This window comes from Echiichthys vipera, assembly GCF_963691815.1.
Source record: "Echiichthys vipera genome assembly, chromosome: 2".
Taxonomy (NCBI): Eukaryota; Metazoa; Chordata; class Actinopteri; order Perciformes; family Trachinidae; genus Echiichthys; species Echiichthys vipera.
In genome coordinates, this window is record NC_139827.1 from 23,261,117 (window position 1) to 23,287,629 (window position 26,513).

A 26,513-nucleotide genomic window follows, 5' to 3' on the forward strand; every position below is an offset into this window, starting at 1 on the left:
TCAGCTGATAGAGCTGAAGCCGGCCGGCTCGGCTACGGTGAAGGCGGACATCCCTGCTGAACTATGGAGGAAAACACACCGTGGAGGCAGAGGGAAAGGATCGCTACGGCGGAGAAAAGGAGCGAAACACCGGAGACTTATGGAGAGGAAGACATTCAAGCCGTGTCTCCCATCTCTCATCATGGGCAACGTGAGATCACTGGGGAATAAGATGGACGAGCTAACAGCGCTAACCCGGAGTCGTCAGGAATACCGGGAGTGTAGCCTGATGATTTTCTCGGAGTCATGGCTACACGCGGATGTTCCTGACCACAATATTTCCACCGAGGGCTTCCACACTGTCCGGGCTGACAGGGACTGCACTACGAGCGGCAAGCGTAAAGGAGGGGGGCTTGCTGTTTACGTGAACAACAGGTGGTGCAATCCTGGTCACGTTACCATCAAAGACCGCATCTGCAGTCCGGATATTGAACTGTTATCTGTGGGCCTCCGTCCGTACTATTTACCCCGTGAATTCTCACATGCTATCGTTGTGGCTGTTTACATTCCCCCGTCCGCTAACCCAACGTCGGCATGTGACGTCATCCACTCCACAATAGCCAGACTACAGACCGCACACCCGACTGCTCTGATTATAATCTCGGGTGACTTCAACCATGTCTGCATTAAAAAGACACTGCCGAAATTCACCCAGTATGTGACCTGTACAACAAGAGAGGAAAGGACCCTGGACCTGTTGTATGCTAATGTGAAGGACGCATACACCTCCACGTCCCTTCCCCCCCTGGGGAGATCAGATCACAACCTGGTGCTTCTCACCCCCTGCTATGTGCCTCTAGTGAAGAGGCTGCCTGTGACCACAAAGACAGTGAGGACATGGTCAGAGGACTGCTGTGAGGCACTGCAGGGCTGTTTTGAGGTGACAGACTGGAATGCACTCTGTGAGCCGCATGGAGAGGACATTGATGGGCTTACTGAATGCATCACAGACTTCATAAATTTCTGTGTGGACGGCATTGTCCCAGCTCGGTCTGTGCGTTGTTACCCAAACAACAAGCCCTGGGTAACCAAAGACATCGAAGCCACTCTGAACCAGAAGAAGAGGGCCTTCAGAGGTGGCAACAGGGAGGAGCTTCGGGACGTTCAGAGGGAGCTTAACAACAAGATCAGAGAGGCTAAGGACAGCTACAGGAGGAAGCTGGAGATGAAACTCCAGCAAAACAACATGAGGGAGGTCTGGAGTGGCATGAAGACCATCACAGGCTTCAGACCAGCTAGCGGTGGATCTGATGGCAGTGTGGCTGGGGCTAATGAGTTGAATCTGTTCTTCAACAGGTTTGACACTGCAGCCCAGGCCCCTGCTGTCTCTCCTGCTGACTGTCTACAGCCATCACTGCTTCTGACCCCCCCTCCTCCTCCTGTTAGCACCTCATTCAACGCCATGAGACCCTCACACCCATCCCCCTCTCTTCACACCTCTCCTGGCTCCCCTGCTACCTGCCCTCCTCTCACTCTGGACTTCAAACCTCCCCCTGCTCAACCTGCACAGTTTACACCGCTTCAGGTACGGAGACAACTGAGCAAACTCCACGCCGGTAAGGCTGCAGGCCCTGATGGTGTCTGTCCACGGGTTCTCAGAGCCTGCGCCGAACAGCTATGTGGAGTTCTACACCGCGTCTTCGAGATGAGCCTGAGCCTCCAGAGGGTCCCTGTGATATGGAAGACGTCCTGCCTCGTTCCTGTGCCAAAGACGCCGCAGCCCAGCGGTCTCTCAGACTACCGACCGGTGGCACTGACGTCTCATATCATGAAGACCCTGGAGAGACTCGTCCTGGAGCAGCTCAGGCCTATGGTCAGGCCACACCTGGACCCCCTGCAGTTCGCCTATCAGCCCCGGATTGGAGTTGAGGATGCCATCATCTACCTGCTAAACCGTGCCTACACCCACCTGGACAAGCCGAGGAGCACTGTGAGGGTCACTTTCTTTGACTTCTCCAGCGCATTCAACACCATCAGGCCTGCTCTACTGGGTGACAAGATGACGGCGATGCTGGTGGATCCCCCCCTTGATCCTGGATTGTGGACTACCTCACTGGTCGACCACAGTATGTGCGCCTGCGTCACTGTGTGTCAGATACAGTGGTTAGCAGCACTGGCGCACCACAAGGGACTGTTCTCTCTCCTTTCCTCTTCACCCTTTACACCACGGACTTCAGCTACCAGACAGAGTCTTGCCATCTTCAGAAGTTTTCTGATGACTCTGCTGTAGTGGGATGTATCAGTAAGGGTGAGGAGGCTGAATACAGGGCTGTGGTTGACAACTTTGTCACATGGTGTGAGCTGAACCACCTGCAGCTCAACACAGCAAAAACCAAAGAGCTGGTGGTGGATCTGAGGAGGACAAAGACACCAGTGACCCCAGTTTCCATCCGGGGGCATAACGTGGACATTGTAGAACACTACAAATATCTGGGGGTGTTCATTGACAATAAACTGGACTGGACTAAGAATACTGAAGTCCTTTACAAGAAGGGACAGAGCCGCCTCTATTTTCTGAGGAGGCTCCGCTCCTTCAACATCTGTCGGACCATGCTGAGGATGTTTTATGAGTCTGTGGTGGCTAGTGCTTTTATGTTTGCTGTAGTGTGCTGGGGCAGCAGACTGAAGGTTGCAGATGCCAACAGACTCAATAAACTGATCAGAAAGGCCAGTGACATTGTGGGGGTGGAGCTGGACACCTTGGCTGCAGTGTCAGACAGGAGGATGCTGTCGAAGGTGCGGGCGATACTGCAGCATGGCTCTCACCCTCTCCACAACACTCTGGCTGAACTGAGGAGCACCTTCAGCCAGAGACTGATTGCTCCTAAATGCACCACTGAGCGCCACAGGAGGTCATTCTTACCTGTGGCCATTAAACTGTACAACTCATCTCTTTAATTATCGGACTCTTGACTACTTAAAAACAAAACAAAACAAATATAAATATCTGTTCTCACTTCATTTCATTTGCCATAACAACCTAATTGTACAGTGTATATATCTCAGATTGTATTTTCACACCCACTTCAGATTGTTTACTTGATTGTTTATTATTTATTTGTACTGTATTTTATTGGCTATCTATTAGCTACTTAGATTTATTTTAATTGTATTTTATTTGAGTCTTTACTTTATTTTATTTCTACTTATTCATCTTTATGGCTTGTTTCTACTGTGCACGGAGCATTGGAACAAAAGAATTTCCCCCCGGGGATCAATAAAGTATTCTGATTCTGATTCTGAAGATGTCAAATTCAGTCGCACACACTGTCATAGCAATATGTAAGTGGCTAAACAGCAACAGAGTGGCGGATAAGACAGGAGCAATATGTAAGCAGTGTAAGAAGATTGTGTCGTGGTGCTGACGACACCTCCTGAGGGGACGGATAGGATGCTTTTTTTAATCTGTCTCAGAGGCTCAACTGACTTTCAGAATGTCGACCATAGCTTTAAATTAATATCTGCACGTTAAAGGCACAAAATGACTTGCTTTAAAGAATTCTGTTAGTTTGTAATATGAAGAATATACATAGCTCAAATTTGCTCGGTTAGAACGAACAGGACCAATTTGACTAACATGTGAGTCTTGATTTATCATCAAAGAAAGAAACAAGACTCACTGCACCACTAGCACACCAAAACATCGATGTCTGTCAGGAGTCTGGTCCCTTCCAAATGGATTGCATTAATTTGTGTCCTATGTTAAAATGGTTTCAACAAGGGATGGGTATTGTTGAGATTGAATGAACCACTGCTGTATTTTTGTACTGTGATAAACATTAACACAAAGCCTAATCAGCAGCACAGTTTTGAAGAAATAAAAGTATGACATAAATCAAAAAGAATTTGTTAAAATGTTTTAATAGCCATGTTTAACAATTCACTATATAATTACTCCCAGCAAAATAAGAATAAAGTGGCAACATGGGCACCACATTATTAGTCCTATGACTTTATAATTTAATTAACTCTGCTTGTAGGGAATGAGTCCTTACCCCAAGTGAAGGAGTTCAAGTACCTCGGGATCATGTTCACGAGTGAGGGGACGATGGAGCGTGAGTTTGGCCGGAGAATCGGAGCAGCGGGGGCGGTGTTGCCGTCGCTTTACCGCACCGACGAAAAGAGAGCTAAGCCGGAAGGCAAAGCTCTCGATCTACCGGTCAATCTTCGTTCCTACCCTCACCTATGGTCATGAAAGCTGGGTCATGACCGAAAGAACGAGGTCGCGGGTACAAGTGGCTGAAATGGGTTTTCTCAGGAGGACGGCTGGAGTCTCCCTTAGAGATAGGGTGAGAAGTTCAGCCATCCGTGAGGAACTCGGAGTAGAGCCGCTGCTCCTTTGCATTGAAAGGAGCCAGTTGAGGTGGTTTGGGCATCTAGTAAGGATACCCCCTGGGCGCCTCCATAGGGAGGTGTTCCAGGCACGTCCAGCTGGGAGGAGGCCTCGGGGAAGACCCAGGACCAGGTGGAGAGATTAGATCTCCACACTGGCCTGGGAACGCCTCGGGATACCCCAGTTAGAGCTGGTTAATGTGGCCTGGGAAAGGGAAGTTTGGGGTCCCCTGCTAAAGCTGCTGCCCCTGTGACCCGACCCCGGATAAGCGGTTGGAGATGAGATGAGATGAGATGGATGTTTGGAGAGGTTGCTTGTGTTACCCACTTTACATGAAAACATTTTGTTACACTTATTGCAACCAGCATTACTATTTGCGTTCATTTTGGTAAAATAAAGCCTCACTTTGGACCGCTAGTCTGACCGCGTGTGTTCAGATCGAAAGCGAGAACTGTTAAGCAGAAACAGTAACTTCAGAGCCCAGGGTGTTTCAGTACCTATCCCTAGTTTTGACCCACGCACTCTTTAAGTTACATAGATTAATAGTTCAGTGTGAATAATGAATCGACCAGCAACATGTTGCATGTATGCCTCATAGGGCTGGACCCTAATAGTCGAATATACATTTGTTGAGTAGGTATTCGGTTTTCAATTTTGGTATTTGTTTTCTTTTTTTTGGTGTTTTATTTTACACATTCCTCAAAAAACGGAAAAGACACAGGTTTACATTTCAGCTCAGTCTTTTACTGTATTTTGCTGTAATTTATGGTGGCTTCTCTCTTTTCCTCTCACGCTCTGTTGCTGTGTGGAAACAAAGAGCAGCTGTAGGACAGTCGCTAAGTTGTTGTTGCTAAGTTGCTACAATGTAGGCTTAAAAGACACGCATGCAGTCTGAAATTCTCCATGGTGTTTGGAGCAATTACCACTAATAAGCCGCGGGTCAGAGACACTTCTGTCAGAGACACTTCTGTCACAGTTGTGTTAGAACAGAGCCGCCTGGTGTGTGTAAAGGCCCCCCCTCCCACAGAACTGGCAACAAATATCCAGACAGTCCACACATTCTTGCCTCAAAATGCAAAAACCACAAAGACTATACTTAAAAGAATGGTGGAAAAATAGTTTGAGACTCACCTTGTTCATGTTGCTTGCCTGTTGGGCTGCAGTGAGGGTGGAGTGAGCCCCAATCTGCTGTCCTCCCTGGGTGAGGGTTTCTGCCAACGCACTCGCTGCTCCTCCTGGTCCTGGAGCAGCTCCCTGCATTGTTGGTCCCTGGTACTGCATGCCGGCTACTCCTGCACCCCGTGCTCTTCCACCTTCAGGTACGAGACCACCGTTCATCACCTGCCCAGATTGGGACTGCCCTCCCTGGGCCAGGAGTCCAGCATGGCCCTGCTTATTGTTAATCATGGCCTGGTTGAAGCCAGTTGTGTTCAAGCCCATTGTTGCAGAATTATTGTTGTTCTGTCCTGCTACTCCAGTTGGTGTTCCTGCTTTTTGGGCCTGGGGGGACGGGTGATTGTTGGGGGAACCCTGGCCAAGGGGGCTCTTTCTCAGTGGTGTGCCCAGCTGAGGTCCCATACCGCCTGGTTGAGGGCTGGCTGAGTTCAGCCCTGCACCGGTGATACTGGAGGTGTTACCCGCTCGAAGGAGCTCGGAGAGCTGCTTGTGCTTGACAGCTGCATCCGGTACAACAGGGGCACCACCTGGCCCAACAGCTCCAGGTGCTGCTCCAACATTTGAAGGCATCCCACCCATCAGGCTCAGATCTCCTCCATTAGGGATCAACTCGTCTGGAAGGTCATTCTCCAAATCATCCCAGGATAAAGACCCCAAATCTAGGAGAGAAGGAACAGGAATGAAAAAGAAGAAGAATTTGATTGGATCAGATTTTAGAGATGTTTGACAGTTTCAAGTGTGCCGTAGGGTGGGTCCCGCTGAAAATGTTACATATAAGCATTTCACCAATGTGTGCCTGTAAGGAACATTTACTCTCCTAAGCCACACCACCTTTGTCGTCCAATCTTTACCTTGTGCCAGAAGCATTACGTGCCAAGTGTAATTTTACAAATTTTGGAATTCAGTATCAAGAAGCCAACTCCACATATTCGAATGGACATTTAAGGCTGGCTCCAAAAGCCAGTCAATCCCCATAGAGCCCCATGTTAAAATGGTTTTGGTCTCTATACAAATGTCAGCACTGGGTCTAACTTGTGCAACGGCAGCAACAGAAAGTTTGCGATCCAGCTGGGAGTTGGGCTGGTTTGGGATGAGAAAACTTTCTGTTAACCCTGACTCCTGCCCCCCTGCTGAAAAATTGCCTAGACAAAACAATAATATTTCTCCATGTACCAACTCAACTGAACTGAATTCACCACACATGACCATGTGTCAAATCAATGAAATCAGGAACAAGACCACTAGGACCGTCATTTCGCCAGCTGTAGGCGGGTGTAGTTTGTCAGTTTGTCATTGGTCATTAAAAAGTAATTGATAACTTCTAGACACAAGACACTATGGCATGGGCCTCCACAGATGGCGCCAGCTAGGAGCACGTACAAAAGCTATTATGTGCAACACATTACAGTGTTTCCCATACATAGACCCATTTGTGGCGCTGCGCCACTCAAACAACATTGAGCGCGACAAATTGAATCAGGGTTTTTTGCTATTTTTCAACAAGCGTTTGAAACATTGTTTGTTCAAAGTCATCTATTAAATTAATCAACTATTTTGATACTCAATTCATTGTTTTATGGCATTTTTTTGAGGAAAAAAAACTCTGATTCCAGCTTCTTAAATGGAAATATGTTCTAGTTCCTTTTCTGCGTGAAGTGGCTATATATTTGAGTTGTCGACAAAACAAGACATTAGACGATGTCATCATGGGCTTTGGGAAACAGTGATAGACATTTATCACCATTTTCTGATATTTCATGGAATAAAACATCTAACAAATTTATCAAGATTTTTGAAGATCTATTTTTAAAGCATTTACAAATTAATTGTCTTTCTAAGATCCTGAGACATTAAAAGTAAAAATATGTTCTTAATTCAAGTTATTGGATTTTAGCAGCATGTCTTTCAGTCATGGAGATGCACAACCAAGCCCTGCTACAACTTGTGGACCCTTTCCGTTACATACTTGACACCATTTTTGTCGAGTGCCCTAGTGCTGGGGACACGAAGACAAGCATAAACCTAGGTTAACTTCTTAGCTGATGCCCCTTCTCAGTCCAAATGATCACAAATGTTCCGAATTATGGTATATGAATGAGCCAACATGGTAACTGGTGCTGCACTGTGGCCTTGTCCCTGAAGCATAAGACACAGAAACAAGATGCAGTGCAATAATAGCAGAACGGCTACTGGCTGACAAACAAAGTGTGACAAGAGAAAGCAGCAGGGTGGAGGAGGAATATTTATGTCACACAGGAGTTGTGAACACAATGCTGAGAGCCTGGGGAGCCATAATTTATTTGAGTGGAAGTGACCAATGTCTGTTCCATGCCTCTTGAAGTCTGCACGGTGTAGACAGTCAGCATGCTCCCAGTCTACGTGTGTTTTTTTAAATCAAATGCGGTCAGAGCGGCTCCAAGAAAGGACCTCTCAGCCATGGATGTACACTCTCAGCCAATAGAATTTCTGGGTCCTTTGGCAATGATTGTAACGCAAACTGTGGGACTGTCTGCAGTGTTCCACAATCTTGCACGTGCGCGGCTTGGTGTTCAGACCCTCCACGCTTAATTGCCCAGGCTGCAATTGCAAAATACAAACTCCCACACAGCTTTGACCTGAGCTTTGTGCTGACGGCAAGAGACATGAAACACATTTAAGGCTACATCCATACCACGTTTCCATTTTAAAGTGGCATTTCAAAACCAAACCATCTCCACCCATACAAGTGTTTTAGCTACGTATCAGAAACGCATATCACGTAACCAGTCGCATATACTGGGCATGCATATGCCGGTGTAAACCGGAAGCAGATTGGTAATAGTAAGACTGACGACAAAATGAAACTGTTAATGAAAGTAAAAATTCAGGTTGCGCCCCTAAAATTTTCAGTTGGGGGCCACAGTGATCCTAGTGAAAAAAGTTAGTCTGGAGCCCTGCTATATGATAAGACTAAGACATGGGTGTTTGTGTCATTGTTTCAAAAAGGTATTCATCTCTGCCCATCCAGACTATAACGCAAACCCAGATTTTTCCAACTTAAATGGGCTTAGCAGCATTTTCAAATGTCTCTAATTTAGGGACTAATTTAGGATTAATTTTGCTAAAAAATGTGATATCAATGCTTCTGAATTACTTTACGGTTACTCTACTAAAGTACAAGTTTGATGCTCTTGCTTGATGTTGACTATTTTCTTTTCAAGCTACATTATACTTATACTCCAATTAAATTCGGTACTACATTTATCTGATAACTTTTTGTTGCGTGGAGATGCTAGACAGGACAGGAGTCAACATAGTCCACTATGGCCAGGAATTACTTTTTCACATCCAGTAGATATTCCCTCACAGGCCGGATCAATTTTAGTTTTGCCTGCACACATTGTGTCTGCTGGTTACACGGTAGAGTCAAAATCCACACCGTAGCGAAAACTCCTACCGCCCTTACGTCTATACCATCAATACTGTACACCCCTAAAACAAAGTAGATCAAGCAGTCACCCTCTGATCTGCTGCTGCTGGATGTCTTCATTGAGATTCAGTCAGAATACAGCCTTTAATGAGGGCACTTGGCCTACAACTTCCCTGAGTAAACAGAGCCTTCAAGGTCTGCCATGCTGTCCCTGGCATCAGGCAAGCAGGTGCTCCATGTGGAGGAAGCTTGTTTAAGGCTGAAGGGACCATCCGTCTTTTCCTCCCTAGCTCCTCTCAGCCCCTCCTCTCTAACATACAGCCACATGGATGCTCTTAGAGCAGCAGCATTCAGTTCAAACACATGCGCTCAGGCCTGGCACTGGATTCATTTTTGAATGGACACACACATTCTGTGCGACCATGCCCCCAAGCTCCTTGGCTGGAGACCAAAAATGCAAAGCAATGTTTTGCTTAGGTAGATCTACATGGAGTGAGGGGAGCCCCAGCCATAGGAGGAGGGGGAGGGGAGACAGAAGTGGAGTACTACTCTTCTTTCCTTGCTCCCCCCCCAATTCTCACTTCCATTTGTTTCCCATTACATCTTCCATCCGATGCTCTTTCGCCCAATTAACCCCCTGTCCTTCCTCAACTGACTTAGCGTCACAACGCTCTCTAGTTTTTTTTTTGGTTGTGATTCCTGTCTGGGAGTTTGTGGCTATAAATACCTGCAAAAGCAGCCCCAGCAGGGGTCCAGACTGGGGATGTCTGTCATGTTGGCCTAAGGCTTTAGAGGAACAGGTGCAACATGGCCGCCCAGCCTTTTTCCTTGTTGTTTAGTATCTCACTAGGAAGCTAGAGCAAGACAGCCGCTAAGAGCTGGGAGTGTATCCTATCTTCTGCTTTTTCAGCAATAATTTAAGGGTCCTTGGAGAGGGCCATAATACCTTAAGTCATAAGGAGGGAAAATATCCAAATTAATGAAGGGTGCAGTTTGTGCCAGAGTGCGCTTTGGCACTCGGAGTGTTAACTACATCATAAGTAGGTCCATTTTAGCAAAATCTACACTGTTGTCTCATGTTCCAAAACAAATCCAAAAGCAAATTGTTTAATCAACATTACATCATAGTTATTATAGTATTCTTGCAAATATTATCCTAGCATAAAGTTTATGAAACCATCAGTGGCTAATTTGCTGAGGAGTAGTGTTGTCACGATACCAAAATTATGACTTCGGTACGGTACCTGCCTAAAATATCTCTATACCGATCAGGGCTGCAGCTATCGAATCTTTTTGAAATCAAGTATTCCAACGATTAATCCAATAAAAAAAAATATAAAGGGTTCCAGACTAACTTTTTTCCACTAGGAGCACTGTGGCCCCATATTGAAAATTGTAGGGGCGCAACCAGAAATTTTAGGGGCACACACGGTAAATCAATAATAGATGCAGAAATTTCAATGTGCTGCAAATTCAGTGTCACATTTTTATTGTGCACTTTTGAAGATGCAACACATCGCTGTCATGACAGTATAATATAAAAAAAAATATACCATACATTCAGAATAAAGGGTGTGACGAGACCCTCAGCTCACAAGGCGATACACGATATTGAGTCCACGAGAACAAGACCTGAGAAAAGTATTTTGGTTTAGTAAATTCCTGCGGTCACTCGCCTGGGGAGCTGTCAGGAGCGGACACTGAGCCTATAACTTGTAGCCTGACGTTAATGAAAGCTGCAGGGCTCACATGTTAGTGTTACTGTGCTGACGGCACTATCTTCTTACAGTGCTTACATATTGTTCCTGTCTTATCTGTCACTCTGTTGCTGTTTAGCCACTTACATATTGAAATGGGGATATACAATATCTGGTAACACATGCGTGACCAGATGTAAAATTCAGTCGCACACTCAAATTTTGGTCTTAAAATGCAACCATTTTGTCGCAGTCTGGAGCCCTGATCTATATAATTTTGCGGAAAAATGTATTATAATTTGCGTTCTTATTTATTATTTATTTATACATTATGTCTGGGGTAGGCCTTTTGGTGGGTGTGGGCGTTTGTTTGTGTGCGTGGGGGTGGGGGGTGGGGGTGGTATTGCATAAAATTCTACCTGACGCATGAAACAGATAACAGTTTCAAAGATAAAAACATTTATTTAGAAAATTAGTTAGGGATAGATATCACAGGAAGAGCGTGTCGCTCTCTTCCAGTTTACTGTAACAACAAGCAACGTACAAAACGCGACTGACATTTCTTTAAACAAAACTATAAAGACTGATCAGGTAGGTTACGTTAACACTCGAGAAAAAAACTAAAATAGAGGCATTCACAGGGACAGCTAACGTTACCCCTTCTCCTCCTGTTTCTCTGTCACTACTGAAACCGCCCTCCTTAAACTGCAACAGCAGCGCTCGGTGAAGTGGTGTTGAGAAAGGGCTGCTTTCGGCTCAGACGCCGGATCATTGATGACGTTCTGTTGTGGTATCGAGGCAGAGATTTTGTCTCGATGATTCTATTTTTGTAATCAAGTAACTTGAGTTACTCCATTAATTATTTCAGCTCCAACACCGATACTGAAGCGATACCACGGCAGAATACTAAAACATCATCAAAAGTGATGGGAAAAAAATATTAGATGCAATGACTTTCTCTTACGAGAAGTCCTTTACATTACATTGAGATGATGGTACACGGGGAGATGGACAAGTTGCAGTGTTTTGGTTTTTTATTTTAAGACTTTTTTAAGACTCACTTGGATTACAAGAGTTAGGGTTCGTACACCTTTTCCAAGGTCAAATTCAAGCACTTTTAGGTAGAGATGCACCAATCCATTTTTTTCCGATCCAATCCAATACCGATACCTGTGCTAAGCGTATTGGCTGATACCCGATCCTATACCACTGTCAAATGAATGAACCATATACCTTGCCATGTGAGTGAAGGCATCAGGCTTGACATAAATATTAAGCCTTGTTATATAAAAAAAGACCGTTATAAATGTACTTAATATTGTTTATTAAATAACAAATTGTATATTAGCAGCAAAAAGGGATAAATAACATAAATGTAAAGTGCACTGCAAACAGATATTTTAAAATGTAATATAAAACCCTAACCAGTGTTGCAAACAGAACTGAAGTGACTAGATTGCTGTAACTGTATTGCTGTGAATGATATTAGTAAAAAATAAATGACTGGATCGGCCTCATTTAGCCGATATCCGATCCAGCTAATAAGTCAATATACGGATAGGTGCATCTTTACTTTTAAGGTCAATTTTCAAGCATTTCCAGCACCTTAGGGCTGTGAAAAATTACATTTTTCTACGAAAACATATTAAAAATGATTTTCACCTTTTTTTCATCTCATTAATAGAGATGGTATTGTGTTATAAACAACTAAAATTGTGTTTTGTAATACCAGAAGGAAAAGAAATTAAATCAAATGTCTAGCTATTCGTTGTGAAAGAAATGCAATACAGATACGATTTTTAAGCACTTTATCCAAAATTCAAGCACTTGTGGAACCTTGAACACAACATTAAAATTCAAACATTTTCAAGGAATTTAAGCACCTGTCCCTGAAGACTCTTCAGGCACGAACCCTGAAGAGTGTCCTGGCCAAGACAGGCAGCAGCATAGTGATACATACACACAAACACATGGTGGACACAAACAGCAAACATTTCAAGGTCAGCTACAATAATAAAAGCCTCGGGCAAAACATCTACAGCCAGATGTTTCTGCCTCCAGGTCATCCCATTGTGTTCAATGAGACCAACTCATTTTGTTTCAAAGGTTTTCTGTAACATGTTCAAGGCAGAGGGAGCAGCAAACCCAAACGCTTTCTTTCCAAGTTTATTTATGACAGTGTCAGTGTGTTAAAGAGGCATTGAGCCAAAAGTATATGCAGTTTGTTATACATTTGCACCTTTCATCTCATTTGTCAAATTCTGTGAAGCTGACTCAACAATGCAGTGAATAAATACATAATTTCTGCTTTATGCCTTTTTCTTCAGCAACACCGATAATATGATGTCATGTATTGTCAATGATTCCTTTGCAATGTATAATTACTGCAGAATTGTAACATACAGTATCATGAGTTACTGTGATTCCCACCCCCAGATAGAGACTTTCTGTACCCTTACACACCCTAACTTTGCCGTAGAAAGAGACACCAACAACTGACATGATCACAACATTTGTGAAAACATCTTAATAAAACCTCTCCTGACTACCACTGGATTTTTGTAGAGGATCTGGGGGAGCCCAGGGACTTTGTAGCGTGAAACATGGCCTGAATAGAGACCGGAGGTACGTGTTTTCTTTCTGTCACTATCATAGAAAACACACACAAAGTATTCACACACTGCAAGCATGTGCTTTACTACACATCTAATTATGCAAACACTCCCCATAAGCACAAGTTACATTACACCCCAAAATGGGACGTGCAATGACTGCAGGCACTACTGCAAAAGGCAAAAGCCAAATGTCAGGGAAGAAGGGTGCTGCTCACAAAGCTCCAGGCACAGCAGTCATCAAAGAAAGACAGGCCGCTCTTTATCCGCAGTAATTTACGGCTGATGACAGTGTTGCTATGTGAGTTCCACCGCTTTGTGACCTCCTACTTCTGAATGCAAGTATGACTGGAACTCGCAATGAACCCTTTGAAAGATGTAAGCATAAACATTCCAAAACAGGCCCTGTTATTACGTGAATGACATCAGCTGACAGGAAGTTACTAAGGACCCAGGCCGTTGCCTAGCAATGGAATGCCGTTTAAAAAGGTCTATAGTGCCTCTATTAGTTCTGGAAGAGTCACAGCCCCAAAACTCACGGTGCCACTGTGCATCCAGTGCCTGAAAAAATAGGCATAGTTTGTTTTTTTTATTTTAGAATCGAAAGGTATCGCAAGTATCGGTTCTCATGACATCCCTACATACGACCAAATATCAAGTGCGGCTTAACATTTTAACTGGTCGCACCAGTGTACCTGACGTTTAGCAGGTGTGTGTGTGTATATTGGGGGTGTAACGATACACATATTCGTACTGCCACTTTTGGGCAGGTACAGAGCTGGACAGTGGTAAATATGTCATATATAGCGTTAATATGGTAAATGGTAAATGTACTTGTACTTATATAGCGCCTTTCTAGTCTTTTGACGACTCAAGGCGCTTTCACACTACTTGTCACATTCACCCAGACATTCACACTGATGGCAGTGGACTTCTACATACCATCTAACCTAACCAGTCACACCACAGTTACACACCCATGCACAACACGGGGAGCAATTCGGGGGTTCAGTGTCTTGCTCAAGGACACTTCGACATGCGGACCGGAAAAGCTGGGGATCGAACTTTCGATTTCTCGAATGGAGGACGAGCCACTCTGGCGAATGTACAGTTTTGTTTTGAGGTGCGGAACTTTGTGCATCATGGGTACGCAGTCGCAGCCAGTGAGTGAGAGTAGCCAAGCAGGCAGCAGCGAGCATGGCTGTGTGGATGGAAGACTAGCGAACAGAGAGCGAACTGCGTGCCAACAAAAGCATGAAACTGGAGCTTGTAGACGTCCCCCTGTCATTCAAATCCCAGGTGTAAGATAACTTCAGATTCTAGGTTAATTATGAAATGCACACACATTTTAAAAAAGGCACCATCCAGGTGTTACTATGACCGCTGCTGTGAAAAAACAGTATTTTATTTATTGAAGAACTGCATCAGTATTTCTTATATTAGTTATACATTTTATTTGTATGTTTGTATGTACTGACATCTAAAACTGTTTTAACTGCTGTGTCTAATTGTTTACTAATTAAGCTTATGTTAGTTCTGACAACCAAGCAGTTTTTTGGTTTTATTAACCATACCCTGACTTTAAACCTGCGGTACATACCGAACCGTGACTTTAGTGTACCGTTACACTAGTGTTGCTTTCGTCAACAAAAATTATGACGAAATATCTTTGTCATCGAACCTCTTTCACGTGACGAGAACTAGACGAGACGAAAATGCTGGGCATGTGACAATGACTAAGACTAAATATATAATGCGATTTCGTTGACGAATAAAAACGAGAAGAAATGTCTCTTCATTTTCGTTGACGAAAACGAGACGAAATAACATTGTTTCGTCTCGTTTAGTCACGTTATTATTATTATTATTATTTTGTAGTTTTCTCCCAGTCTTGCGTCTGGGCGAAGTCACTTCCTCAATCCCCACACGCGCATTATTTGGATTCTGAAGCTGAAGAATAACACTTACATTGATGAAGAAATTGTAATTCAATGTTAAAGAAACAAACTTTAAACGCATCGTAATTTTGTAGTGAAGGGTATTTTACGGTTACATGCTACAGGTAAGCTAACATTATGCTTACCATAAGCTGAATGTTGTTGTAACATAAATGTGTTTTGTTTATATCTTTCTTTAACAATAGCTGACGGTTCATTTGAAACTGAAGTTTCACTTTCACGGTGCTGTGTCAGACTGTCAGATTGAGCTTCTATAATAAGCATTTATAATATGTAGGTGTATTTCATCCATGATAAGACAAAATGTGGTAACAAATGGGCATAACAATGTTAAATGATGCTGATGATTTAACGGTAGCAGACGGCCATAGACTGTTTCTCTCTTTTCATCCCCATTAAACAACGGAGTAAAGCGATTGGAGTCAGGCTTAGGCTCACTTCATTTTTAGTCCCAACACTGATGTTGGGAGTTGCCGTTTTAAACATCCAGTGTTGCACTTTAATGTGTAAGCCTTTGTTTACATTTTGTTTTGGGTCGCATTACACAAAAACATACAGTTTGCGATAATAAAATGAACATATTTATATTTCTTGAAGGAGAATAATTGAATTGACTAATCTGTAAAATAGTACATAGATTAAACTCAGCCTCCGTTGGCACTCGTTCTTTGAGGCCGGTTTGGTGTATCTGAGCTCTAAGGTACAGAAAAACAAGCTGACCAATAGACAGCCATCTCATACTACTGACATATTACAATTTTATGGTTAATGTGTTAGAAAATAATTTAGTCCAGCAAACACAAAGCAACATTATTATTTATTTGGATTCACATTGGCCTTTTAGCACTCTTTAGTTTTCAGAGGTTTTGTGGTGGTAACAGTTGCCTACGGGTCTGGTGAGACAAGCTCACCCTCAACCATACAGTACATGTGCAGGCAGTAAAACGAAACACTGAGCTACGCAAGACTTAGAGTTAAGTGCCTGTAGTCTCTGTGATTTACAATCCATTTTTACATAAAAAAAACATTGATTGATGCAGCCTGTTGTACCATGGGTTGTATATGGCCAAACAAGGGAATTGAAACTAAAAGGTCAGTCACATAATGCCACAGGGCCCAAAAAAGTATTTTTCCCATTGACTTACATGGAAAAGGACGTCTGTAAATCAAATTTTTCAAGTGTCACATTCCCTGCAAAATGACTTGTGTTAATGTCAGAGTTTAATCCATTTGGTACAATAACATTTAGAAGATCTAAAAGAGCTGCGTGATTAAATCATTCAATCCCTATTTAAGTTAGCGGAGCAGAAAAGTTTCCAGTCCCACTGAAAGAACTCTCTAGTGCGTCTGCTCATTATGGGCACCTTAATGCAGAAGTAGTAACGATCATCTGGGTTGTTTTTTTTGACGCAGTAGTGGAACTTTTGTGGCTTCATGCACCACTGAGCAACTTTCATAGGAATCAACTAGGCTCGGCCTCAAACGCTACATCCAGCTGTCTTTATGCATCCATGGTTTTAACTCCACACTTGACTCCACTTACTTGCATGCATACAAAGAAAACAAATTTCCAAAAAGACGACACAGCGTAGCTTACTGGCCAGTAGCCTGCAGCTAAAACACAGCATGCACTTCTCCAGACACCGTGGCCACTGTAAAAGTTGGAGCTGATGGAGGATCAACATAACTGGAAGGTCCTCCTGCTTACCTGAAGTCACTGGAGTGGCAACATTTTGCCTTCCCCGTGAATTATGTAAACAACGGTAATGCATGTGGGCTCCAGTGGGACTTAAGGTGCATCTCCCGTAAACTCTCTCACTCTTATTGCTGCATACAGCCATCAGTGCTGAAAAAATGTTTGATTCAAAACTGGATCGAGATGTGACTTTAAAATCTAAAATCAGAAAATCATGACACGAAAATGACACGCTTGGACATACTAATAAGTGTTGAAAAAGTTTCTTGTGTTTTTTGAAAGATTTTTTTGGCCATTTTCAAACCTTTATTAGATTAAACAGATAGGAAAAGGGGTGAGAAAAAGAGGGGGAGACATGCAGCAAAGAGCCACTGCCTCAAAGACCTTCAGCCTCTTTACATGGGGCAGCTGCTCTAACCACTGGGCCACCGACCACCTTACACGTTTCTAGTGTTTACTACACCAGTGACTGCCTCTTTTAGTTATTTTTCTTCATTTAGTCTGTTTATTTGAGCAATACATGTAATGGGTATTCAATACAGAATGACAGCGGACCTTGCTATAGTCTTTCTTCAAACTGTATTTATGCATGGACAGGTGTTCTAAAAAGGGTGCTTTGTCTTGAAATCAGGCCAAAATATTTTTTTGGCCAAGACAGTAATTCTTAACTCCCATATCTTAGAGGCCCTTCACACTAAAACTAACATAGTCAAGACACCGATAAAAATCCCAGTTAATTTCACAGAGCATACATGTAGGTTTTTTATATGTGTTCCAACCCATTTCAACAGTGCGAGAGAGGAATGCCATAAGAACCTTGCGTGAAGTGTAACGAAATCAGCAAGAACTTCCGCGAATACAATATTTACTGTCCAGTCCATCAAGATCGGTCTGGGGCTTCATATGCTTGCTAAGGGGTGCTGAGGTCAAAGGGTTGACTGTGTTTTTGTCTCTGCTAACTCCTGTTTTTATACTTGGTGGCTGAATTGAGCCCCAGTATCAAACACTGTTAGTCTGCCTGTTTCTTCTCTAAGGCCTGCTCGCCACACTACACAAATCTGAACACTTTTAACATGCAATAAATAAAATGAAACCTCCCTTGAAATAAATGCAGCATAACTGCTTTAGAATATAAAGCATGGCATTTTGATTAGTTGTATTAGACATGGACTATAGATAAACAGCATGCCATAGAGTTGCATCTTAGAATAAAGCGTGGACATTAGATTTGAGTAAGAGTCAAGCATATTTAAAAGAGAAAGAAATGCTGTTAGTTAACATACAGTTCAGTTGTCAGTGTCATACATCCAGTTGAAACTAGTGCAGTGTAATGAAACGACATCAAACTTTACAATCTTCGGCTTCTGCTTTAACGGTTTTAGGGGCGTTGCTTTAACCGTGAAGTCATTTTTGAAGACTAGAGTAATGTCAGTGCTGTTGAATTGTATTGGAGTTATGCCTCATGGAGGTAAGGCTTTATTGCAGAAGTATTATCAGGACTGCACTAGCACAAGGCAAGTGTACCGAATACACTGGTATTCTCGTGTTCAACAGGGTAGGTCCTCACCAAAGCACAACACTGCAGTAAATGCAGCAACAACAAAAAAACACAGTAACCACCACCGACAAACACCTCAGCAAACCGGGCTGACAGGATCGCTGCACGGGTAGTCAAGAATGAGACAAGATCAGACTGGAAGCGTGATATTGGTGTTTACGTGCAGACGGTGTTGAGGCCTTTACCTGGTCCATCTGACGCTGACAGGGCAGGTGAACTCAGCTTCGGCCGTTTTGAGTTGGGAGGTCCGACGTCCAGCAGGTTTTCAGCCATGGTTGTTTTTTGTCTTCTTCACCGGCTGGTTGATATGCGTTGATAATTAAGAATACCTTATGGAAGGGCAGGTTGTTTTGTCAACCCAAGAACCTTTCCCGGTTAACACATTAGCAAGCTGGAAGCATGCTAACGTTAGCTAACTGGCTAATAGCGAGCTAATTGGCAGCTAAGTTAACTGTTAGCTGCTCCTCGCTGTGAGACTCGGTGTGTTTCAAAAAAGATGCAACAGCGCCCCGCTCCGCCACCGCCATTCACCCCATGATAATCCAACACCCAACACCCACATTATTATCGTTAAATACCCCGAAATAAAATATCCCCCATGTAAAAAAAACGAACTTCAAAATGACAATCCAGTGAAATCCGGAGGACTGTTGTGTTCAGAGGAAGAGGTCGTATTTTCTACATGCTCCAAGAACCCATTTTGCGTGACGTCAAATTTCTTCATGCACAAATCGCGCGAAGCTCCACAAAATATACGCAATTGCAAAAAATTCCTGTGTTTTTGCAAATCACCTCGAAAGTCACGGCCAGGTGTCCCCTTGCTCCACGGTAAACAACACTGCTCCTGAACGGCGACACGGGCTGAATTATCGCCGAAGGGGGGAGTCAGATATACGGAGCTTTTTTGCCCGACGACCGCTGGTCCAATTCCCGTTTTTTCGCACAAAATGTCTCCGAGGCGACGTTAAGGTTTCGTTTTCGGGAGAAGGACGCTGTCATATCGCGGCGAGGATGCTCAATTTTCTACGTAAAAAACCAGTGTTGAACAGAAATCCTAATTCCGAGCCACGACAAGATGGCGGCTGTTGATTCCTTCGATACAAAAAAAGTTTTTTTTTCTTTTCCAGATCGTCTGTGGAGGGGGAGGGGCCGCGCTATCACGCCCTACGTGAAAGCACCGCGGCCGTCCACCGCTGGGGGCGCTACAGCACCACAGATACTCAAGCTCTTTACAATTATACATTTATGAATCATTTTTACACGTAGGCCACAGCTTCAATAATATATATTAATATAAAACGAATACCCATATATATATATTTAATGTTGACTTACAATAAAAAAATAATTGAGCACATTAACTGTAGTTCTGTGTTGCATGAATTAAACTACAAAAATCCTGTCAATTATAACATGCAGTATTAAATTCAATACAGTTAAGTCAGGGTAACTTGTCGTTTTAATTTAAAAGGAGACATGATTTAAAATTGCATATATCCTTTAATTAACATTTCACATGTTTTTTTTATAATTATGTGATTATCTGCATCAAAAGTAAAAAGTAAAGCACATGTTTGTGCATATTAGTCGTCCCTGCAGATGATCACATTTTAATAATTTCTTCTGTTTAACTTTTCCCACTTCATGGCTCATATGTTATTTAGTAAAATATACTGACAATATAACTTGGTCAACCTGCAATGTGATTTTAGCATGACTGTCCACATCTTTGATTTACTCAGCAATTTTAAAAACCAAACAAAATGGCAATTCAGTCTGATTATCAGGCTAATGTGTATGGTTTGACATGCACTCATCTTCCCCTTACACTTAACGGTTTTCAGCTTGGAGATTTATTTATCTCATACTGAAAACAATAGAGTAATAAAATCATAACAGTCACACTCAAACAGACACACATTGAATCAATTTGATAATACGCGTAGCTTTTTCATTGTTTTCTGGCAAACTCTGACACATGCACATGTATAAAAAAAATCATATGTGACATAAAATAATTGCATATGTACAAACACTTAGTGCTTTGTGCAAATGTGTACAGATTACGATCATGTGTTGATAAATGATACATGGGTAATGTGCACAAAACATACATAATACACCTCATTCATGAACATAAAACAAATACACAAAGATTTTTAAATCAAACAGTTCTGTCTAACTTTGTCCCAGTGTAATTAAAAACACATACCGGTCGAATGAAACGATGTGGAGCTGTCACTATTTAAATGAGTGATTAGGCAATGCTATTTTGCATGTGGTGATTTTAACAAGTGCTAATAAAACACTCTTTTCTGTCACAAAGCAGACTCACACTTCTTCAACTTCTCTTCAATGCACTCGGCTGTTTTCTTGCTTGCATTTTTTAATTTTTTTTGCAACCTCTAAAGGAAACTTCCCCCCGCCAAAACTAAAACAAATCTTGTCATACACACATCATCTATCAATATACTGTCAGAGAAGGATACAATCCAAGTAACCTTAAATAAGCAAAGCTTAGTGATTTGAACAACCTTGCGTGCTGGCAATGCATGCTTAATGTTCAACATAATTGTAGAAAGAATAAAATTGAAATGCAATTCAACAAAAAGGATGACAGCATGGTGCAGAATCAAACTAAAAATTCAGGGGGTCTGACAAAAAAGAAAACTGCTCATTAATTTTCAAGCAAACAAGATCGCACACACTTCTGCCCCCCATTGCATCACAGATCACAGAGCCAGCGGTATTCACTATAATATTTTATTTATACGTGTACAGATGTGCGCTGCTGGAGGTGGTGTGCCCACAAACCTGTGGAGCCCCACAGCTCAAATCTACTATGGCTAGTTTCTGTCACCGCTGTGCATGCTGGGGCTACAGCGACGGGGAGGATTATCTAACAACGTGAGGCAGAAGGGTAATCGGAAAAATGTAGAGGGGAAAAAACAATACCTTTCCCTCAAAACTGACGCCTGATATTCTGAGCTGTCTTTTCAAAATTTTGTGTGGCATTGTTTATTAAGTTTAGCTAACTTCGGTGTTGAGAATATGTATTACAAGAGTGGGAGATGTGCCTGTTAAAAAGTATTTTTAAAGTCACATATCATGCTCATTTTCAGGTTCTTACTGGTACTTTGGGTTGAAGATGTTTACATGATTTAATGTTCATAAAACACATTATTTTTCTCATACTGTCTGTCTGAAAAAACTGTTTTCACCCTCTGAATTGCTTTATTTTAGCACCTGTCTCTTTAAGGCCCCCGCCAGAAAAAGCCCGTTCTGCTCCGTCCTGCTTGGTCATGTCTGGTCTTCCACATCTGCACTCTTGTCGTCTCTGCACTGTCATTGCAGACGGAAATTACTGTCTTTATACCTATATATACCGTATATAGTTGTGACATCACAACCGTACAGAAGGCCTGACGGCTATCTTAATCTAGAGTAACTTCTTGGCTTTTCAGGGCATTTATGCTACTAGGGTTATTTGATACAAATAATCTTAGCTCACACACAATGATTGAACATATTCCTAATTCAAAAGGCACTGGTTGTTCATGTTAAGAGAGCAGAATGGCAGAGGTAAACAATGATTTTAAGCTACACAGGGAGACAGCTAACCTGACTCTCGCCAGATGAATTTAGTTCCGACTGAATGGAGCTAGGCGGAGTCATGGCGGAACGAAATTCATTTGGTGAGAGTCAGGTTCGGAGACAGCTACATAAATAAGAGATGGTTCCTCCCTTCATCTATGTGTGTAACCATAGCTTCTCAATGCAAGGCTCTTTAGCCCAAAATGTTGACCTGTCTCTAGAAGATGTGGCAGTGATATGCGTTTGAAGGATCAGGATCATTACACATATTTCAAACTTCACGGCTTCCCTTTCTCCAGTTTTATATAATGTGGTTTTGTGCGTGTAATTCCTAGATAAGGCGGCAACAGCAACATAAGAGTTAAACAGCGGCCATGTAGTTGACTGATTTCCTTTTGCATCACATAAAAGTGATCTTTTCCGTGTTATCGACTTGGAGTAGAAATTAAATATCTTTCTTACACACATACAAGCAAAGTACAGGGAGGAAACAAGTGCTTTAAGGAGTATAGACAGTGAGTAAAAAGCCAAGAGAAATACTGAGGTGCAAGATATTAGATGAGAACACCACCGCCACCATCACCACCACCACCATTTCAGGCGACCGGTTAATGACAGAATGAAAGAACTGGAAAAGAGAGGAAAAAATAGATGGAATTTGTAAAAGAAAGAATTGCAGCAAAACCTGCACAACGGTTATGAAAAAAAAAAGTCCTGAAAACCAAAATACTCCAAAAAAATACAGTCATCCTTTTTCAGGCACCACAACACAATCAGCTAGTTTAGGTTGCACTGCACCTATAGATCACTCAATTAAAGTGGCACAATTTAAGTATGATACATTAGAGCCCCCCCTCAATATAAAGGCTGTGACAGGATAAAGTTAAAAGTCCCACCCCTTCAAAAGCAAATGACACAGCTTAAGGCAGATAATACTTAACTATTGAATAATTAGTTCTATAGTGAAGGACTGACCGATGTTTTGTTCTTCTGGCAATGGAGGCAACAAAGGGAACTAAATTTGAGTGTGAGGCTTTAAACACGACACCGTAGAAACCGTAGTTCATCTGTGCTTTGACCCTCCTATCATCAAGCACTGCACTGTGATTAACCCTCGTAGTCCCACTTCAAGTGATACTCCACTTTTAATCTTATGAGCATTCCTCTCACCCCACTGTAGGCTTTAAAGGATAAGACTGGTGTATTTTACTTACTGTTACCAAATTTTACAAAAAGACCAAAAGCCAACTTTGAATTGATCTTACTTACAAGTACGCCGATTGTCTGTGTAGTCAAAAGTCTGATATATCTCATTCCTCCGTCCCTTTAGAGCTCCATAGTTGTCCAAAAACTAATAAAACATGCATGGACAAATGCTACATTTATCCGTACTGTCTTGGTTGTAATGCTGCATTGCCCATCCAAGCTATATGCACTATTTCAATACTACCATATACAGTTTACAATGTTATAACTTAACTGCCACTTTATTAGCATTCACTGACTTTATTAATATTTGCACTACTTAATACAATACTGCCGGATACTGTTTATGTTATAACTGCTATTTTTACTTTTACTATTTTATATTTTTTTTAAAGCATCTATATGGGGGTTGCACTTAATCTGTTGAACATGTACAATGGCAATGAAGCTGTTCTATTCTAAACACATCAAGAGCCACGTTGTTGCACTGGATGACATGTTCATTTTGAGTCAATCCCACATACACTGTCCTGCTGCTATAAATACCAACTAACACACCACATCAGCCACTGAGTACAATCCCAAACAAATGCACCAGTTCCTCCTGTTGAAACATTTGCTCAAAACTGTAGTACCCATTGGCACCGTGCTAACCTTAGGGTCCGACCATGAACCCCAACCTAACCCTCTCTCCTATTGTGTCTGCCTGTTACTGTCTGCTATACTGAAAAAACAAAAACCCAAAACATATAAATAAAATACTACAGCACCCAGCTATTGGGATTTGGTCTTTTAATTTGTCTTTCTTGTCTAGAATATCTCTAGATTAAAGGTAGGTGCAACAAATTTGCTCAGCAGCTTTCAGTGAGCTATAAGGAAGTGGTTCTGACTAACGAAAAAGCAAGGCTGAAGGAGACTATTTAACCATGACGTAATGACTGGAACCCACTGAACATACACACAGATGGACATCGGAGAAAGGGATTATGCTGCAGGACAGAGAAGTTTCTGCGAAAGCCAACGTCACTTCAATCTGAATATATATCTGCCATTTAGGACCAAACTACATCGTTTTTTACACCCATCTTTCAGGGGGCGGGAGGTGTTTTTTTTTTTGAGAGGGCGGGGGTGATTTCATTCTGAAAAGACACATTGTGGGTGTTACTTTAAGTATATTTAAAGTGCCTTCTTGCATTTGTGATGATCTCACTGTTTAAAACCACCTTTCCCTCCAAATCTATATTCCCTTATCTGATTTGATTTTGTGCTTTTGATTGTACTCGTGACAGACAAGAACTCTGTTTAAACATTCGTAAAAGCGATTTCATGGTAATAACTACCAAATACAAGTGGTCGACAAAACACTGTGCAAGACCTGTGCTTAAAATGTGCATTTAGCTGCTACACAAACTAAAATCTATGCAGCCTGCTTTGTAGCATGTCCCCTTTTACAGAGACTCTAGCACAAAGGAATACTGTATTAAGCCCTCATGTCGAAGCAGAATTACAAATTAACACTGCTTCATGTGATTCCCTCATTCTTCCCATAGTTCCCTGCTCAGCCCGTAATGCTGCACTGGCACTTATATAGAATCTAAAATAATTGTCCCTTAAGTAAGGTCAAGACTTTGATCAAGTTAAAGCAAATAATATGGCACAACAATAATGATTTTTTTTTAAAGAAACACTTGCCTTGAAAATAAAAGCATGGAGTAAGAAACCACAGCATCTTCCGTAGTCTAAGATTGTTCAAACTTTGTTCAGTATTCATATTTGTTTGTTCACTGTTTCTAGTCCTGAAGGCACTTAATAACAAAAAAGAATAAGAAAAAAAAAATCATCAAGTACACCAACAAAACTTCCTTCCCTTTGAACTCCTTTCAGCCTCCTCTATACACTGCTGTGCTCAACACAGGTCTAACCCACCCCAGCACTCCATCAAAGACGATAGTAGCCATTTTTATAACCACTGCAGCCACTGTTTGTGTTGGAGTCACAAAATCCCTCTTCTTCCTCCGTGCCAAAGACACTTCACCCGAGTCTTAAGGAAGTGACATCCTGCCCGCACCTGCAATCGGTCCTGGAGAGTCAGCGGCTGCGGGGCAGCAGGGGGCCAGAAGACAGGAGAGGAGAAGAGGAGGGATCAGAGACGAGCGTAAAACTCCTCGTTCATTTTTGTTAGCTCGTTGGCCTCCGCCTCTTCATCCTCCTCCTCTTGAAGTGCGAGAGGAGCAGGCTGCATCTGGGAGGGCGCTTGTGCGGCACTGGGCTCTCTGTCCAGTTCAGAGTGGGGAGGGAGGTGAAGGTCTGTGGCAGTTGACTGCCCAGGGAGGTGTGAAGGGTCCCTATATCCCTCCTCCCTCACCTCTGTGGACTCAGCTCGAACAGGCTCAGGCCCTGCTCTTGAAGGCCTTACAGCGCTTTGTGGTTGAGGAGGGAGTGTAGAAAGAGGAGGGGGAGAAGAGGAAGGAAGAGCTGCTGCCTGGGCAACAGATCCTGAAGTCTTATTGGCCGCTGATGCCACAGGCGAGGGTCCAACACTTGCACCCAGCTCCGTTCGATCTTGATGTATACTTTCCCCACTTTTGGGGTACAGAAAGGTCCTCATTTGACCTTTGCCCTTAACATTTACTGTACCTCTGTAGTCAAGCTCTAAGCCCATGGCACTGAGCACGGCATGGCTCTCCTCGCTCACTTGCACCCGACACTCCACCCCGGTGGAGTCCATGCGGCTGGCGATGTTGACCGTGTCTCCCCAGATGTCATAGAGCAGCTTAGTGGTGCCGATCACCCCCGCCGTCAGTGGCCCGTGGTTAAATCCAATACGGAGCTTGAAACCAAAACCCAGCATGTTCTTGTTGAAGTCGTCCAGAACGCCCATCATCTCCAGGGCAAAGCTGAAAAGCGCTCTCAGGTGAGCGTGTAGAGAGTCATCGTCGTTCTCAGCCAACTGCTTGACGTTCAGTCCGGATGCTGCCATGTAGGTGGCACCAATTGTCTTGATCTTCTCCACGCTTTTGAATTCCGGTTTGCGAAGGAGTTCGTCAAAGTCTCCAATTAGCTCGTTGAGAACACGGTAGCACTCTTTTCCCCCCTCATAGCTCTCTTCGTAGAACTCACTGAAGTTTACGATACTGGCAAAGATCACGCCCACGCTGTCATGATTCTTGGAGTAGCTTTGGGTCACCTGAGGAAACAATGAAATGTGTTGAAATGTTATTACATTATGAAATAC

At 42.8% G+C, this 26,513-nt stretch overlaps 2 protein-coding genes across 6 annotated transcripts in view; both read right to left on the minus strand.

The window, feature by feature from the left end:
* crebbpa (CREB binding lysine acetyltransferase a) overlaps positions 1 to 19,548 on the minus strand; it is a 50,277-nt gene extending 30,729 nt beyond the window's left edge. For all 4 annotated transcript variants that reach the window (XM_083928014.1, XM_083928015.1, XM_083928013.1 and 1 more), the window contains exons 1-2: positions 18,664 to 19,548; positions 5,504 to 6,207 (exon numbers count right to left, since the gene is read on the minus strand). In XM_083928014.1, the coding sequence (XP_083784140.1) occupies positions 5,504 to 6,207; positions 18,664 to 18,751 (792 nt within the window). In that variant the 5' untranslated portion in view covers positions 18,752 to 19,548. The remainder of the gene's footprint in view (positions 1 to 5,503; positions 6,208 to 18,663) is intronic.
* Positions 19,549 to 19,919: 371 nt separating this feature from the next.
* LOC310957476 (adenylate cyclase 9) overlaps positions 19,920 to 26,513 on the minus strand; it is a 42,497-nt gene continuing 35,903 nt past the window's right edge. For both annotated transcript variants that reach the window (XM_083928053.1, XM_083928052.1), the window contains exon 11: positions 19,920 to 26,465. In XM_083928053.1, the coding sequence (XP_083784179.1) occupies positions 25,422 to 26,465 (1,044 nt within the window). In that variant the 3' untranslated portion in view covers positions 19,920 to 25,421. The remainder of the gene's footprint in view (positions 26,466 to 26,513) is intronic.